This window comes from Balaenoptera acutorostrata, chromosome 9 (genome assembly GCF_949987535.1).
Source record: "Balaenoptera acutorostrata chromosome 9, mBalAcu1.1, whole genome shotgun sequence".
Classification (NCBI taxonomy): domain Eukaryota; kingdom Metazoa; phylum Chordata; class Mammalia; order Artiodactyla; family Balaenopteridae; genus Balaenoptera; species Balaenoptera acutorostrata.
The window spans coordinates 49,387,294-49,404,815 of NC_080072.1; the positions used below are offsets into that span (position 1 = coordinate 49,387,294).

The 17,522-nt window shown below is 43.7% G+C and overlaps 1 protein-coding gene across 18 annotated transcripts in view; it reads right to left on the minus strand.

Moving 5' to 3' along the window:
* Positions 1 to 17,522, minus strand: part of PPFIBP2 (PPFIA binding protein 2) — a 151,405-nt gene that overhangs the window by 56,706 nt on the left and 77,177 nt on the right. For 16 of the 18 annotated variants that reach the window (XR_009009224.1, XR_009009223.1, XR_009009225.1 and 13 more), the window contains 2 exons: positions 6,431 to 6,523; positions 2,310 to 2,423 (listed from right to left, as the gene is read on the minus strand). Coding sequence is in view for 14 of the 18 variants with exons in the window: in XM_057552651.1 (XP_057408634.1) it covers positions 2,310 to 2,423; positions 6,431 to 6,523 (207 nt within the window). In the remaining 4 variants the exon portion in view is untranslated. The remainder of the gene's footprint in view (positions 1 to 2,309; positions 2,424 to 6,430; positions 6,524 to 17,522) is intronic. The other 2 variants (XM_057552646.1, XM_057552653.1) reach the window with 1 other exon arrangement.

A 17,522-nucleotide genomic window follows, 5' to 3' on the forward strand; every position in this document is an offset into this window, starting at 1 on the left:
TGCGTCATTTAGAGCTGGCAACCCAATGATCTCCAGATCAGGCACCACCAAGCCCATAGAACACATGAGTGGGAGCGGAGCCTCAAATGCCTATGACATGAACTCAGAATTCTCCAGGAAAGGAGTACTTCACACTCCTTTCATTTTACCCTTGAAAGGCTGAGAGACGACGGTCAAAGATATGGGCATAAAAATAACTTGGTTAATTTCAGGAAGATCTTTCAACCCCAGAGGTAGCAAATAAGAGCTACTGCACTCCAAGATATACCAAGCCAAGACATCCACCTCTACGGTACATGCAAACCACATGACTGCTACCCAGCCACAGCACACAAGAAAGAAGATTTAGAATAAACAGGATATAAGGGGCAGTTGAGCTTAAGACTTTTTAAAAAGTCAAAAATCCAGTCTATGGGATAATGCTTAGAAGGATAAGACAGCCTCAGAGAGCTCAGGCACCACGATGGGCCACTTTCTGACCTCCGATCGTGTGGTTACTCACCAGGCACTGCCTTCCTGAAACATCAGCCTTCGGCCATTTTTCTGACATGTTCCCTTCCACGTGCAAATTTTCTTGGTCTCTGTCTAGGTTTTTTTTTTTTTTTTTTTTTTTTTAACAGCCCCTCCATCATCTTCCTCCCTGGTCCCCACCCCAGAACCGCATCTTTTGCTGTCTTGAAAATATAATCTAGTGGGTTGTCCCATGCACTCTTGTGAAAATGCTTTTCTGCCATTTGAGATTTTTCCACCAGGCTATTTTCTTTCCTGGGTCTTCAAAAGAAAGATTCAACTTTTAAGAGCAAATAAAAAGAAAGATTCACTCCTGTTGCTACTCAGATTTCCAGGGAATATGATAAGCAAGAGAAATGGCATACGATTTAAACAGAAAATCAAATGGAGCCAAGAATGTGGTAACTTATTAATCAGCAATGAAAGGATAAACTAATAACAGCTTCCAAGCTGTCGGAACTAGTTTCTACAGACATTTGCATAAAAATATTGATTTTTAAAGAAGTTTTTCAAATGCACTCAAAGCTAAGAAACACCTAGAAACTAAGATATTTACCCTAAGACCAAAGGTCATATTCAAAGCCTCTGTTCATTACTATGCTGTGGAGAAACAATTTGAATTTTATGCTGACCAAAGCAATTAAAAAAAAAAAAAAAGTTAGAGTTTGGGGGGTGGGGGAGGGAGATTATAAGCACTCTTCTAACTGAACCCGCTCATTTTAAGAGATGGACTTTCATTCTTTAAATAATTAGTGAGCACCTTTTATGTGCCAAGTACTATACCAGGAGCTACAAAGCACACACACATAAACTTCTGTCATGGTTTAGTTTTCAAAATAACTGAAATGCAAAAATGATGCAAGTTAAGGAAATTAATTAGATATATTACTAGAGTTCATAAAATAAAATTTCTGATTAGCATCTCAACAAATTCTGAAAAGACTTTTGATAAAAATTCAACACCTCTTCCTAAAAACTGCAGCTCATTATTTACAATGGGGTCAGACTGTTCAAGAAGAGTCAATTCAATTATAATACTTTTACTAAAAAAAAAAAAAAAAGAAAAAAGGTGGAAAAAAACTCACTCTATGACGTTTAGCATAGGAAAGCTGAGGACTAAATCATATCTCTGGTGCAAATAGTGTTTTGTATATTATATGTACATATAACAAAAAGGCCCAAAGAGAAACAAGACATTTAAGAGATGTTTCTGAATGGTAAAAGAGCAGCTTTTTTCATTTTAATATGTATTAAATTATATTAAAATATTATTTATGGAATATGTGATCGGTTTTATCAAAGAAAGCCACACAGAGTGAGAGGGGAAAGAGTGAGGGTAGGAAAGAGGCACAAAATAAGTTAATCGACTTTTGAAAACCCCAGATGCCACTTACAGGGCAAAGGCGACAACAGTGCCATGCCCAAACTGTGGGTTACTTGGTCATGAGGAGTTAGCCAGTTAAGTGTGTCCAGTATGGCTGGTGTGATAAGATGAGGGGGACATGGCCAGCAGAGAGCTCCGCACTGAACCAGGCCAGAAAGTGCCCTGGGAATCTGTCAAACCAGCCCAACAAGTTATTCCTCCCAGGCCAGTCCTTCCCTGCCCTCCCCCTCCGGTTTCACCTGCTGTGTAAACACCACAGGCTAAGCAGCCAACCCTCCCTCCAGCAGCCAACCCTCCCTCCAGGCAGGACGGGAAAGGGGAAAGCAGCAGCGATGTCTGTAACTTGGACCCAGAAAGGGGCTTGCCCACGTGAGCAGCTGCAGGACCCAAGGCCCTGGGCCCCGCCCACCCTTACCTGTTGAAGCATCTCTTCAGCAGCATTGAGTTTCACCTGGTGCCCTTCCAGACACACTTCCAGGTCCCGAATCTTCTCTCCTTGGGCTTCCACTTGGTCTGTGAGGACACTCACCTGTCCCAGGAAATAAAGCAAGGGTGCAGGATTGGGACCGGCTCCCCGCTGGAGGGGAGCCGAGAAGCCACACCACTGATTCTTGATGTGAGAAGAATGGCTGTTATTTTTGGTGGGTGGCAGGTGGGGGAAGTGTCCTGCATGAAGGGAACCCCGGTTGCTTTCTCACCTGGCCAGGAAGTCCCAGCCACCACCTGGACCAGGTTGGTCACATTTCCAGCTCTTGACAGACTCAGGAGAAAACCACCCAGCAGCCACGAGAGCGGCCTCGGGCCTGGACTCTGGCTCCTTATGCCTCTCACAGAGCTCCCTTGGGCAGCCCGACCTCAAGGAATACCGCAGCTGGCTCGCCAGGGCTTCTGCCACCTCACGTGGAAGCGCAATCCAAACTTCTCTGCAGAGCAGCCAATGACCTTACCCGTCTCATCAGGGTGTGAGGACAGCTCAACCTATCAGGCGAGGGCTCTGAAGCAATTAAGGAATGTGGGACGTAAAGGGCATGTATTAGCACCGACAAAACTTGGCTGCAGGAAGGTTTTTGTGCTTCACAGGCCAAAACATGACTTTAAGTCATAAATATACACAAGCCACACTGCATATACAGTGGCAAGAAAACAGTCGTCTTTCTGAAGAACATCGAGACTATCTATTGGAATTGTTAGCAAATAAAAATCCATTTACAATAAATCATTTAAATTATACCCTAAATACAGACTGAGAGGATTTTCAAAGCCTCCTCTATCAGCAAACAGCCCTTTTCCTTATTATTATTATTTATTTTCCTTATTATTTTAAAATCCTTTTCCTTATTATTATTAAATAATCCTTTTCCATATTACTATTAAATAATTATTATTAAAAGGTGCCTCAGAGCAGGAAGAGGAAGAAAGCATATGAGTGACCTCCCCCAAAATAAAGAAATCAAGGACTGGTAAATTGAGATCCTTCATAGCCTTTTGGTTTTTACCAATGGTTGACTCATCGCCATTTACATATAGATGATCATAAATTATTCCTCAGTCTGTAAAGGAATGATAGCTGGAGCATGAGAGTTAATGTGAATTCACTTATGCATGCTTAAATGAAGTTATGAATTATAAAGCTCCCTTTTAGAGGCACTAATCTTAATGAATATGGCTGCTTTAAGCTTTCCATTTTTATGTTCCTAAGTGATTAATGAATTATTGAAACATACTCCCAGAGCTGATGCATGATGTGCTAACATTTCAATTATAATCCAAATATGGGCGCCCTATCCTCGCTGCCTAACATGATCAGCCGTCCTGGCCTTTTCAACTACTAACTCTAATTTCAAAAGAGTAGGATGCCAGGGGTGGCCTTTGCTCCCTGGGTTCCAGAGCTTCTGTTGGGGATGTGTTATGGTTAATCTTATTGGGATGATTAACACTTAGAGAGTCTGCACCACGCCTTGTGGCCATGCGCTGGCGTTACCCAGCGGAATAGGTACCCAGACGAATAACTTGTGGTCTTAGGTACCAAGAGGAATAACATGTGGTCTCTGGCATTCTATAGCTTATAGCCCAGCTGCTCATAAGACTCGAGATACACCGGGTTGAGGGGTCCTTATAAACATGAATACTCAGTCTAGGTTATGAATGTAGAGGTGTAGAAAATTGGGAGAAAATGTATAAAGGTTCTAAATGTGACCTTTATTCAAGAAAAACAAATATTTTCTGAGCCCCTCCCACACGCTAGGCATAATTTTAGAAACCGAGGGGATACAGAAGTGGGGGAAAGAGAAAAAGATGAAAATCCTTGCATTAAGAAGTCACATTCTAATGAAGAAATACAAGATTTTGGTTTTATTTGTTGTTTAATCCTGAAAACAAAGTATTTTGCCCTATGTGATTTCCCTTGTTCTTCCACAAGTAAACCCAGGAGAACATTCCGGGCCAAGGGCGCCAATGAATTCAGTCTGGCTGAGCTGCCTTGTGAACTAATCAAGCAAGCAGCACTCCCATGCTGAGGATCTGTCTAACCTGCTCCATGGAGCCTCCAGAGACAGCAGTGAGCACGTAAGAGCAACTCCGAGAGTCTGTCCACAAGCTCCTGGAGGGATAGAAACCACTCGGACCCACTTCTGACTTTTCTGATGAGCAGCTCCCCAACTGTGCTAGAATTATTTCATTAAGGATTATTCAAGAATTCGGAATTTTTAAAATATCAGAGAGATTATCACACAGGAATTCTTTATTAAATTGTAACCCTCTAAATAGAAATGTCTCATTTCAGCCATGAAGGTTCCGGGTTCATTAGTTTGTAGCTTGATACTATTTGTGGCAAAATTCTAAACTGGACGCTCGTCCATCAGTTGTGTCATTGGGATGGAGGTTCAAATTACACATCCCTGAAAACGTCTGCATTCTAACGTGCTATATAATCTGGCCCCTGCTACCTCTCAGTAGGCAGTTCCCAGGCTTCTCAGGGTCACCAGCTCCAACCACACGGCCCCTTCCTGTTCTTCCCACGCGCCAAGCACATGCCTACCTCAGGGTGCTCGCTGGACCAACCACCTCCTCTGCCTGGCACGTGCTTCTCCCAGTCTCTGTGGGGTTCCCCCCCCCCAGCTCCTTAAGTCTCCTCCTATCGGAGGGGGGTCGTCCCTGACCACACAGTCCTATCCTGCTTATTTTTTTCCATAGCATTTATCATCACTGGAAACATTTTGTGAATTGGTTTGTTTATCATACATGTACGTGCGCGCGCGCACACACACACACACACACACACACACACACACACACACACACACGAATGGAAGCTTGAGAACAGGGACTTCGTCTATTTTCTTCACTGCTACAACCCCAGCACCTAAAACCAGTATCCACTGAGTTGTGGGCATGCAAATAGTTTTTAATGAACAAATCAATGAAGTGAAGAAAAAAAAAAGAACAACCTAGGATGCAAAATTGTGTAATTGTATATTTGGTCTGAGCTTAATTTTTTAAAATAGGGGCAGGACAGGGAAAAAAAAAAGACTGGAAGAAAGGGCCAACATGTTAAATTCTTTTTGACTTTCCAAACTTTCTAAAATAATCAGATATTATACCTACATTCATAAAATGAAGTGAAATGAATAAAAGAAATAAGGTAAAACAGAAGGAAAAAAGCCCAACATACTGCAGCCTCTTAACTCTAGTGTTAACTCTAGTGCTCTAAGCTAAGGCCCATAGTCTAGGGAGGGTCCCAGAACCCTACCTGCCCCCCCTCGCTTCCATCCCACTTACCAGTCTTAATCACCACCCTTCAAGCTTTTTAAGGAGCTGGGATTCGGATATTAGTCTTATTATTCTCTAAATTGTCAATCACAGTGTCTGAGGCATACCAGACCTTGAGGTTTGATTCATGCGTTTGAGAACTGACACAGCAAAGAGCTCCTACCTCAGCAAAAAGCATCCCATGAGAAAGATCAACTTTTCAGAATGCAATGCAAGTTTTCAGACCTGAAACAACGTCTTTGACTCTTTGTCCCTGAAAAGTTTTGGAGTTCCTTTCTTCAAAGTAAGAGAGTCATCAAAGGCTTATTAACCCATGTTAACAGCTCCAGGGGGTTTGGCCTCAAAGTGATCAGTCTAGATCCAGCTCCGGGTGAATTGGGACTGATCCTCTTAGCATCCACCCTGGGGCTCTTTAAGAGGCTTTGCTTTATTAGTGACATGAGGACACATCTCCTTTGCAAGACTCCTGGAAGACAGGGCCCTATTAATCAGCCTGGCCACAGAGCTTCCAGTGTATAGATGCAGGTATTCTTGCAGTCCATGATAAATCAATGAATCCGTTTACAGCCCCCAAAAGCCAAGGCCAGAGTTAAATTGTGCCCCCAGTTACTTTCTCCTTTGTTTCAGGAAAAGTCTTTTGAAAAACATACACTTTGGGAGCAGGAGACATCCAACAGAGAAAACCCTTTGGACTTCGCTCCTACTTAATAAGGCAGTTACAGAGTTGGAGGTAACAGAATAAGCTGGTTCCCACCAAAAAGGACCCACCTGTAATATGAGGGACTCCTTATCTCCTTCTAGACGTGCTAAGCGTTCCTGGTACGTTTCATTACTAGCAGCACTGTGGTGATTTACCTGGGACTAAAGGGAAGAGGGAAAAAAAACACACACTTAAAAGGCTGGAAAAACATCTTACCAACTTCCAAATGAAGTATGCAATTGGTGAGGACAGTTTCGCTCATTATCTATGCAAAACCACCCACCTAAACAGGAAACCACAGGATTTCAAAACTACTACAATGAGGACCAGATCAGATGCCGCTGATAGGCGTGCCCTGAAAGTTGGCAAAAACCACCCCCTGGATGACCTCACCTTTGGCTAGAAAGGCCTCGGTGGAACTCCAGACCCGGCGGCGCATGACGTGACTGGGCGTGTTGGGTCTGGCTTAGCTGGAGGCACAGCCGGCCAGCAGCACCAATAGCAATAAGGGTCTACTCTTTGAGACCAGGGAGCTGGTACCATTCACCGAGGAACTATATGGGAACAACTCCGGCACAGATCTTGTCTCCTGACTCTCACGTCAGAGTTCTCCAGAGCCGAGGCACACCTCACGGTGTGGAGGCCCATCCTGAACATCGCCGAGAGCCTGGAGGATGAGGGATGCCAAACGGAAGGCCCTTCATCTACTCGCACATCCCTTTCAGAAGTGGCCGATCCCACCCCTCAATAAGGGCTCTGGCAACCAGGGTGGCACGTGGAGTTGCTGCAGTGTTAGAGCTGAGAGGAATAAGCTAAGACGAAACGTCTTGAGAAGAACCCAAATGACAGCCAGAGGGATCTCAAGGGCCAAGCAGAGGGAAAACACAGGAAATACCAAGTAGCCAGAAACCATGGAAAACAGAGGACAGGGAGATCTGAGATGGCAGTCGAGAGGCAAAGCTTGTAAGATGCCCTGAGCTAGAGACAGGAGCTGCAGTCACTTCCTGGGTGTGTCTGCCCCGGTTGTAGGCAGGGAGGAGGGAGGTAGCTGCTAATGGAACTGAACTGGCCCAGTGCTACGACTACGCCCTTCTTCCAAGAGGAATTTAAGGGCCCAAACCAGAGGCGCACAGTAGGCCATCCAGGGGCTCAGCAGTCTGAAAAACCAGATCTTATTGTTAAACGGGGAAATGACATTCATTGACACCTGGGCTGGTCCAGAGGAATCAATGCTCCAATGTTCGTAAGGCGGGTATCCTATATCCCAAAGGAAAGTCATGATTGTACAAAGGAGAATGTCAGAGAGAAGACCAGGCACAGGGGCCCAGAGGTGGTCCCCTTCTCCTGAGCCCATTTCGCCACATTCCAACCTTCAGAATGGGCTTTACCAACCACACCCCATCCCACCCGCCCCATTAAGAAAAGATACCTCCTGCCTTCCCTTGTCCCATCCCTTCCCCAGTGCACTGCCTAGGTGAGGGCAGGTGGCAGAGCCAGGCCTGGTTCTAAAAAGAAACAGGGACCAAGAAATCTGCATTCAAGCCCTGGAGTGTCACTTGTGAGAGAAGCACTGGCTGTTTGTCGAAGGTGCAGCAGGAGGGTGAGCCCAGGGGCCATTTCCCAGGGCAGCTGTGCCAGGCACAGGCTAGACGGACAGGGCACCCCTGCCATTCCGCTGCCTTTTCCTCTAGCCCCTCTCCAGTCTGCATCTTGTTCAGTGTTATGGAAGCTCTTTCATACCATAAACAAAGGGCCTTAGCAATCACTAATGGCCTCTTTGTGTTGATGGCAGTTTATTATTGTTCCATTAATTAATATTCCAGTCATCACATGGTCAAACACTGACTAGTATCCAAAGATATAATTATAACCTACATTTCTCAGAACCTAACAAGAAAAGAAAGGAAAATAGTTCTTAAGCAGCAGGTCAATTGCTTCTCTGTCCAAGACCTCACATGATGGTGACTTTCAGAGGAGAGAGACTGAGAACAGAAAGGACCCAGGCACCCAAGTGAAGCTGTGTATATCCAGCGCCAGTGCCAAAGTCAGCACATGCACAGGGCCACCCACCACTGGCAGCTGGCACTTCTCCAGCAGGAGATGAAGGGAAGGCTCCTTCCACAAGACTCCAGCCAGCTACCACGCCACCTGGGCCTCAGTCAGATGGAGTGCAGTGTGTTCATACGATAAAAGACCTACCTACACGATCACCCAGAGAGGCAGCTAGTTGACAAAAAAAAAAAAAAAAAAAAGAAGAGGAGGAAGGAAGGAAGTTGATATCGTAAGTTCAGTTAATACACAAAATGCGTGCCATGGAGTCTATAACACATGCTACAAGTAGATTAAAAAAAAAACCAAAAACTGAATCTACTCTAGCAGCCAATGGAAAAAGGGAAGCACAACTGAGTTAAAAGATGCACAGGTCAGTATGATAAAGTCAAGTTGACTGCCTAGGAGAAGCACAGCTCTTCCTAAGGAAGGGAGAACCATCCCTTGTTTCCACAGACTTTGTGTAGTGGGATAAACAACATTCATGATAATATCCCTCACAGTAAACAGAGCCCAGAAGAACTCACTGCTTTCCTGTGATGTTCTCAAAATAGGTCAAAGGTTAGTGGATAACGTGGGCCAAAAACCAAAGCAATTCTATGGAGACCAATACAATGTGGTCCAAGTACCGTGCTCTAGACACATAGTGGGTACTTAGGCAGCGCTCACCGTGTGCCAAGCGCTGTTGAGAGCACTTTACGTATATTAATTCATTTAATCCTTCCCACAACTCTGCTAGATGGGTACTATTTTTATTTTAATTTTACATTTAAAGGAACTGAGACACAAAGTATATGAACAAGGCACAAATAGATTATTTGCCCAAGTTACCATGTACGAAACCCGTAAGCACTCTGTTATAGCTTAATTGAGGAACAGATCAGTATAAATTTTGTTTTATACATTGCGATTGTATGAAAGTTCACTTAAAATAAGGTGTAAAAATGCTGTCTGAACCTAAATATCCATTAATAGAGGAGTGGATAAATAAACTATGGTTCACCCATATTATGGACAATTTGTAGCATTTTAACACGAGGCAGATTTTTATGAGCCATCATAGAAATACAAGACATACTGGATAGTGAAAGCAGCAAGATCCAAAGAATCATGTGGTGCGATACTAGAAAACAATACTATCCAGCTCCGCGAGTATTGATATATGTATGAAAGTAAATAGATCCAGTGTCTGGAAGGTTACAGAACAACCCTTAACAGTGCTCTCTTTTGGGGAAGTTTCTGGGCTTCGAAAAGTTGGGAGTGGGAGGTTTGGTCAAGAGGGGCTTTAACTATAATATTTGAGCTTCCTATAAAAATATGTATATCTACTTGAGTAATTAAAATATATTTTAAAATCTAGCAGCACTGTTTGAGTAGCTAGAACAGTTCTTGGTGCTCTTTTCCTCCCCTAACAGACTTGAGAGGCACATCCTTTCCCAGCAGTCACACTGGCCCATGTAGCAGTGCTGCTTGTGGCGAAAAAGTCCCTCCCTCGACCCAAATCACCATCCTAGAGGAGCAGGCCATCTTCCTCTCATACAGTTGACCAAAATCACTGCTGTTCTCTAGCAAGCTTTTGAAAGGTATTAAACAACAGTGAGATGGAGACAATGTCCCAGACAGAAGTCTGCCACATCGTTATCCCTTGCTTTTGGTGAAGTTCAGAGTCCTGTGTTTTCACATTCTACAGAAGATGGACAGCTCTCAAGAAAACTGCACTCAAGCCTTAGCTGGGCACAGACCAGGATAAAACACCACCTCTGCCTGAAGAACCTGGAAAGCAACTGAGAACAGAGCCAAGAAGATTGCTTTAAAATCATCTTGTTGAATGCCAACATTTACCAGCCAAAGGTGAGGATTTGAGTTTTGAGTGAATAGATGCATACTCCTTATTCCAGTAATTGGGCAACAGGTTCAGTCACTTTTTGGCATCATTCTTGGATTATAAAATGGCTATATCATCAGGGTATAAAAGGTCAGATGATTATGAAAATTATTGAGAAACATGTTTAAAAAGACAGAGTCGGGACACAGCTCTGTTTTGCCCGACTTTCAGAAGAGCTTGCTTTCTCAGAGGGTACACCTGCTTCCTTAATTCTAACAGTGGAATTGTAGTAGAAGGCTTGGATCAATACTGAGATCATCAACTGGGTCCCTGAGTGATTCCAGGTTTGGGAGTCTCTGAAAAGTCTTGTTCGTATTCTCTATTAGGTAACTTGGTGATAGAGCAGTTGCCCAGCTCTCCATGCATAAAGTCAGACGGAGAGAACCATGCCAGCATTCCACCGAGGAGGAGAAAGTCACACCGAATTCCGAAGGATGCTACATGCTAAGTTTCTATTCCTCCCCGCTCTGGGATGGCAAGTGATCTAAAGGAGAGTTCTATACTGTTCTACCCTGTTAAGGATGCTCATCCCATTGGTAAATATAAATTAAAAAGAGGTCATTTTTACTCAACTAATGATGTTAGCCCCTAGGCTAGACCTGTACAATGGACTTCTGATGTACTAAGGTGTGATATACATATATTTGATCAAATTTTTCTCTTCTGTCTTGATGGTTATTTTCTACAAATGTGACAGAGGGAAAAATGAATCTTCTCATCCAAACTTTCCATCGTCAAAGCTATTCCTGAAACTATAATTCATGTTAGTTACCTGATATAATATTGCATGGGACCAAGAGATATTGTGAAGGCCAGGGATCTGCGAACGCTATGGAGGTGAAATGCAACTACAGAGTGACATTTCCATGTCCTCTTGCGTCACTTATTGAAGAACGCCACAGTGAAACGTACTCCCTCTCTCTTATATCACAGAACTGAATCAGCACCGGGAGTTCTTTTTGTGTGTATATTGTCAATAACTCAGAAACTTTAGCCAAGACTATTGAAGTTAAACTACCTTTGCTTCTATCAAAATTTTACCCTCAAGAGGCTGGGCAAAGTCTTGAATAAAGGAATCCATCCTCTAAAACCCAGATCTCTTGGAGGCAAATATAAAACACAGCTCAGAAATGTCACATCAAGGTCTTCCCCAGATGCTCAACATAACTAACTATTAGAGAAATGCAAATCAAAACTACAATGAAGTACCACCTCACACTGGTCAGAATGACCATCTCCAAAAAGTCCACAAATAATAAATGCTGGAGAAGCTGTGGAGAAAAAGGAACCCACCTACACTGTTGGTGGGAATATAAATTGCTGCAGCCACTACGGAAAACAGTATGGAGGTTCCTTAAAAAACTAAAAATAGAGTTACCACATGATCCAGCAATCCCACTCCTGGGCATATATCCAGAGAAAACTCTGATTTGAAAATATACATATACACCAATGTTCATAGAAGCACTATTTACAATAGCCAACACATGGAAACAACCTAAATGTCCATGGATAAAGAAGATGTGGTATATATATACAATGGTATATTACTCGGCCATTAAAAAAAAAGAATGAAATAATGCCATTTGCAGCAACATGGATGGACCTAGAGATTATCATACTAAGTGAAGTCAGACAGAGAAAGACAAATATCATACGATGTCACTTACATGTGTATGTAAAATATGATACAAATGAACTTATTTACAAAACAGAAACAGACTCACAGACATAGAAAACAAACTTATGGTTACTGAAGGGGAAAGGGGGTGTGGGGGAGGGATAAATTAGAAGTTGGGGGACTTCCCTGGTGGTGCAGTGGTTAAGAATCCGCCTGCCAATGCAGGGGACATGGGTTCGAGCCCTGGTCCGGGAAAATCCCACATGCTGTGGAGCAACTAAGCCCATGCACCACAACTACTGAGCCTGTGCTCTAGAGCCTGTGAGCCACAACTACTGAGCCCACGTGCCACAACTAATGAAGCCCGCGCACCTAGAGCCTGTGCTCCGCAACAAGAGAAGCCACCGCGATGAGAAGCCCGTGCACCGCGACAAAGAGTAGCCCCTGCTCGCTGCAACTAGAGAAAGCCGGCATGCAGCAACGAAGACCCAACGCAGCGAAAAATAATAAATTAAAAAAAAAAAAGAAGTTGGGTATTAACATATACACAGTACTGTATATAAAATAAACAAGGTCCTACTGTATAGCACAGGAAACTATGTTCAACATCTTGTAATAACCTATAATGGAAAAGAATCTGAAAAAGAATATCTGTGTCTATATCTATATAACTGAATCACTTTGCTGTACAACAGAAACTAACACAACATTATAAATCAACTATACTTCAATTTAAAAAAAAAAAAAAAAAGTCTTCCCCAGGCCTTGACAGTGATGTTGCTGATAGTCCTCTGGAACAGAGACAACACAGCACCTTGACTCTTACAGACTGTGGCCCTCTTTCTAGAAGACCCAAAATACTATTGATGCTGGGACTGGGCAGGCCTAATATACAGCTCCAGCAATCAACAGCCTACAGTGGGGCTATCTTCTAAGCCATCTCTAAATGGAAGAGAGAGGCTTCAGGATGATGTAGCAGCCGTGCAGGCTGATCTATGGCTGGGGGTCATGGAGTTGACCATGATAGTTAATCAGACTCAGTGATTAGGAGAGAAGTGGGAGGATGGAGAGAGGGCTGTGTGGGTCCAGGAAGCACAGGACTGACCACCAAGATTCCAGTATGGACAGAGTCTCTATATAAAGGGCACTTGGGGCTACACAAAGACACTAGACTAATCTGAGTCCTGCCTCCACCTCTTCCACGGGTCAGTGAATAAGGAGTTTACTCTTGGTTAAGTTCCTCATGCACCAAGAGCTGAATGCTAGCAGACTCAAGAAATAAAGTAGGTTTTCCATATCTTGGGGGACATTGCATTTTTATCAGGGATGTGATTATCAGAGGATATTTAAGGTCCCCATCCCCCCCAAAACCCTTATCATTAGTTGCAAAAAAAAAAAAAACAACAGACTAGTCAATTTCCCTCTTGCTCTCTTGCTAAGAGAAAGGAACAGGCTGGGGTCATTACCTTTGCTGTAACTATGTGGCACAAGTGAGGGCTGCCATCTTCTTAGAGATATTCTCACCCCTCCCAACCTCCTGATGCAAAGCTTAGATGGTTGGAATCTTTCCTCTGCATTTTTAAACTTGGGAACAGAAAATGGTAGTAGTTGTGCTGCAAGGTTCAAAGGTTGTCAGTGGACATGTCTTCTTCTAGGTGGAGGAAGTTGGTTTGCAGCAGGAGTAAGCTATGAAGCCAGCACACATGGAAACACAAATGAAAGCCAAAAAAGAGAGACTGGTGGCATTCTCACCCCTGGTTCATGCTATCCAAAGGCAATGATACATCCCTGCCCTTCCTATTGGTCCCCTCTTGGCCTACACTGGTTCAAACCAAGTTTCTGTTACTTGCAACCAAAAGTCCTGGCTAATGCATTTGTCTCAAATGGTGATCAGTCAATTGACTGAAATTTACTCCTCTGGAAACAGACTTACAAGAAAGCATTCCTGCTATTTGGATATAGTACTGAATTACAAAGGGATTCTACCTACCATTGCTTGATTTGCTTGAACTGGTAAATTTTAAGATAGAATTGTCAGTTCTGAGCCAACTATAGTTAAAACCAAGATTATCATCAAGGGCTAATAGGGATCTACTTTGCGGCACAGGGTGTGTCTGTGTGGGATGCATGCGGATAAAAAAGGAACCCATTCTCCTCTGTGTGTGAAATGGATGACTTTCTATCCACCACCTGTTGGCCTCCATTCTCATTTCCCAAGCAGAACAAGAAGGTTAATTCAGGGAATGATACAAGATGCAACAGGCTCATGGCATCAACTGGGTGTGTGGGGTGGAAGAGATGAAATAAACAAAAATAGGTTAAAACACAACAAGAAATAAACAGGAAGCTAAAGTAGGGCTAAAAGATATAAGGGTGAAAAAAAAAAGATATAAGGGTGGATGGGAAATGAATAAATGAAAGGCAATAAGAACATAAAAACACCTAACAACTGTTTAAGAAGTTATGTTGAAAGAATTAACATGTCCTGTATAGCTGTACAAATGCCAGGTCTGAGAGGGGCAGCTTCCCTGTTCCCACCCTTTGCTCAGCTGGATTTCAAGGCAGGGGATCCCTGGGGACTTTGTTGGGGGCTTCCATATTCATGTACAGAATTCCTGCAGCCTCCTCCTCTACAAGGTAGGACCTTCTGTGCAGAACGACAGCCGGGAACGATTAGGAGGCGAGGCTGCACTAACCATGCACAAGCTCAGGTAGGTCACCTCATCTCAAGCTTCCCATCCTTTAAATAGAGGAGATCATACCTCACAGAGTGACACAGAGGATCAGTTAGGTCATTAAAAACAAAGACGTGGGGGAATAAAAGTGCAGAAAGCTCTCTAGAGCAGGATGCTCTAATATTTCCTCTGTGTAATATAAACAGTTTTTGAATGATTGTGGAAACACGGAACTCATTTAAATGGCTTTGTTTAAACTAAAAGACCAAAATGCAGTTAAGACACAGCTCTTCCCTCGCACTGACAGCTTTAATGAACTCATTCTTTTTGTGCAAGAGAACAAAAAAAGGCAACATTTCTGATTAGGACACTTATGAAGTATCTAAAGATCTGAACAAACAACTTAAGGAACAATAACCAAAATACTTTCGGGCTGGAAAGAAAAAAAGTGCCTAAGGGACAACACAGGACCCATTGTTAGCTAAGAGCCCTGGAATCATGCCTGCGGTGCAGACAGCTTCGAACCTGTTCACTTTCCATCGTCTCTGAAAAGATGCCCACATTTGGAGTTGTATCTACATGACCACAGTTTTTTCCTTCTTATGAGCATTCTACTACCATACTGTAAGTACTCCGTGCTACATACACGTTTATAATGAGCACAGTGAAAATTTCAATAGCTAATAATGACTAATCATAAACACTTGAATTTTTATTTCTGTTCCAATCTGAAAGTCAGGTCAAATTTAGGTTAAACATGAGCTTTCCAGCTGAGCTGTACCCCCCACCAACCACCCTCCGCCCCCGGCAGCCTCCTCAGAGCCATCACCCTCTGACTCTAGTGGCTGGTCAGATTCCACGATGCTTGCTCACTCTTGGCCTGGTCCTTCCATTGTAGCTTGGCCAAGGGATGGCCATATTAGGTCTCTGCAGAGTTCTGGAGGGGGTGCTTGGTGGCACGGATGGGGGCCGTGCAGAATCCCCAGGAGTCTGACTCCTTCACAGCCTGGCTGGCCTCTGCTGGAAGGGCATGCCCTCCACGTGTGCTCTGGTACACTCTCAGGGATGCTGGGTGAAGGCAATATCCCACAGGACCTCCTGTCAGCATGGCACTTCACTGAACATGGGGAAAGAGCTGGTTCCAGAACAAACAAGTGGTGTGGAGGAGAGGTCGCATGGGGGCGTCATTTGGTATGCAAGCACGGAGTGTGGGAAAAGCCTAAGGCAGTCAGCTCCCCAGTGAGACAGCTCCGGCCATAGTATTTCCAGGCTGCCTAGTCAAGGGGATCTTATCAAATCCAGAAAACCCACCTCAAGAGAGCCATGGCTGCCAGGCAGAGGCGAGATGTCAAAGTCCCTAAGGCTATACTTCAAGCTCAGGACCACCACTCTTACACCAAGCTTTTGAGAAACTTGGAAAATGTAGACCTTAAAAAATAAGGACCGGGGGGTCTGGGCAAGATGGCGGAAGAGTAAGACGCGGAGATCACCTTCCTTCCCACAGATACGTTAGAAACACATCTACACGTGGAACTGCTCCTACAGAACACCCATTGAATGCTGGCAGAAGACGTCAGACCTCCCAAAAGCCGTGTGGATGAAAGGCTCTTGGTGCTCCAGCCAGGCATCAGGGCTGTGCCTCTGAGGTGGGAGAGCCAACTTCAGGACACTGGTCCACAAGAGACCTCCCAGCTCCACGTAATACCAAACAGCAAAAACCTCTCAAAGATCTCCATCTCAACATCAAGACCCAGCTTCACTCAATGACCAGCAAGCTACAGTGCTGGACACCCTATGCCAAACAACTAGCAAGACAGGAACACAGCCCCATCCATTAGCAAAGAGGCTGCCTAAAATCATAATAAGGCCACAGACACCCCAAAACACACCACCAGACGTGGACGTGCCCACCAGAAAGACAAGACCCAGCCTCATCCACCAGAACTCAGTCACTAGTCCCCTCCACCAGGAAGCCTACACAACCCACTGAACCAACCTTAGCAACTGGGGACAGACACCAAAAACAACGGGAACTACGAACCTGCAGCCTGTGAAAAGGAGACCCCGAACACAGTAAGATAAGCAAAATGAGAAGACAGAAAAACACACAGCAGATGAAGGAGCAGGGTCAAAACACACCAGACCCAACAAATGAAGAGGAAATAGGCAGTCTACCTGAAAAAGAATTCAGAATAATGATAGTAAAGATGATCCAAAATCTTGGAAATAGAATAGACAAAATGCAAGAAACATTTAACAAGGATGTAGAAGAACTAAAGAGGAACCAAGCACTGATGAAAAACACAATAAATGAAATTAAAAATACTCTAGAAGGGATCAATAGCAGAATAACTGAGGCAGAAGAACGGGTAAGTGACCTGGAAGATAAAATAGTGGAAATAACTACTGCAGAGCAGGATAAAGAAAAAAGAATGAAAAGAACTGAGGACAGTCTCAGAGATCTCTGGGACAACATTAAACACACCAACATTCAAATTATAGGGGTCCCAGAAGAAGAAGAGAAAAAGAAAGGGACTGAGAAAATATTTGAAGAGATTATAGTTGAAAACTTCCCTAATATGGGAAAGGAAATATTTAATCAAGTCCTGGAAGCACAGAGAGTCCCATACAGGATAAATCCAAGGAGAAACATGCCAAGACACATATTAATCAAACTATCAAAAATTAAGTATAAAGAAAACATATTAAAAGCAGCAAGGGAAAAACAACAAATAACACACAAGGGAATCCCCATAAGGTTAACAGCTGATCTTTCAGCAGAAACTCTGCAAGCCACAAGGGAGGGGCAGGATATAATTAAAGTGATGAAGGAGAAAAACCTACAACCAAGATTACTCTACCCAGCAAGGATCTCATTCAGATTTGATGGAGAAATTAAAACCTTTACAGACAAGCAAAAGCTGAGAGAG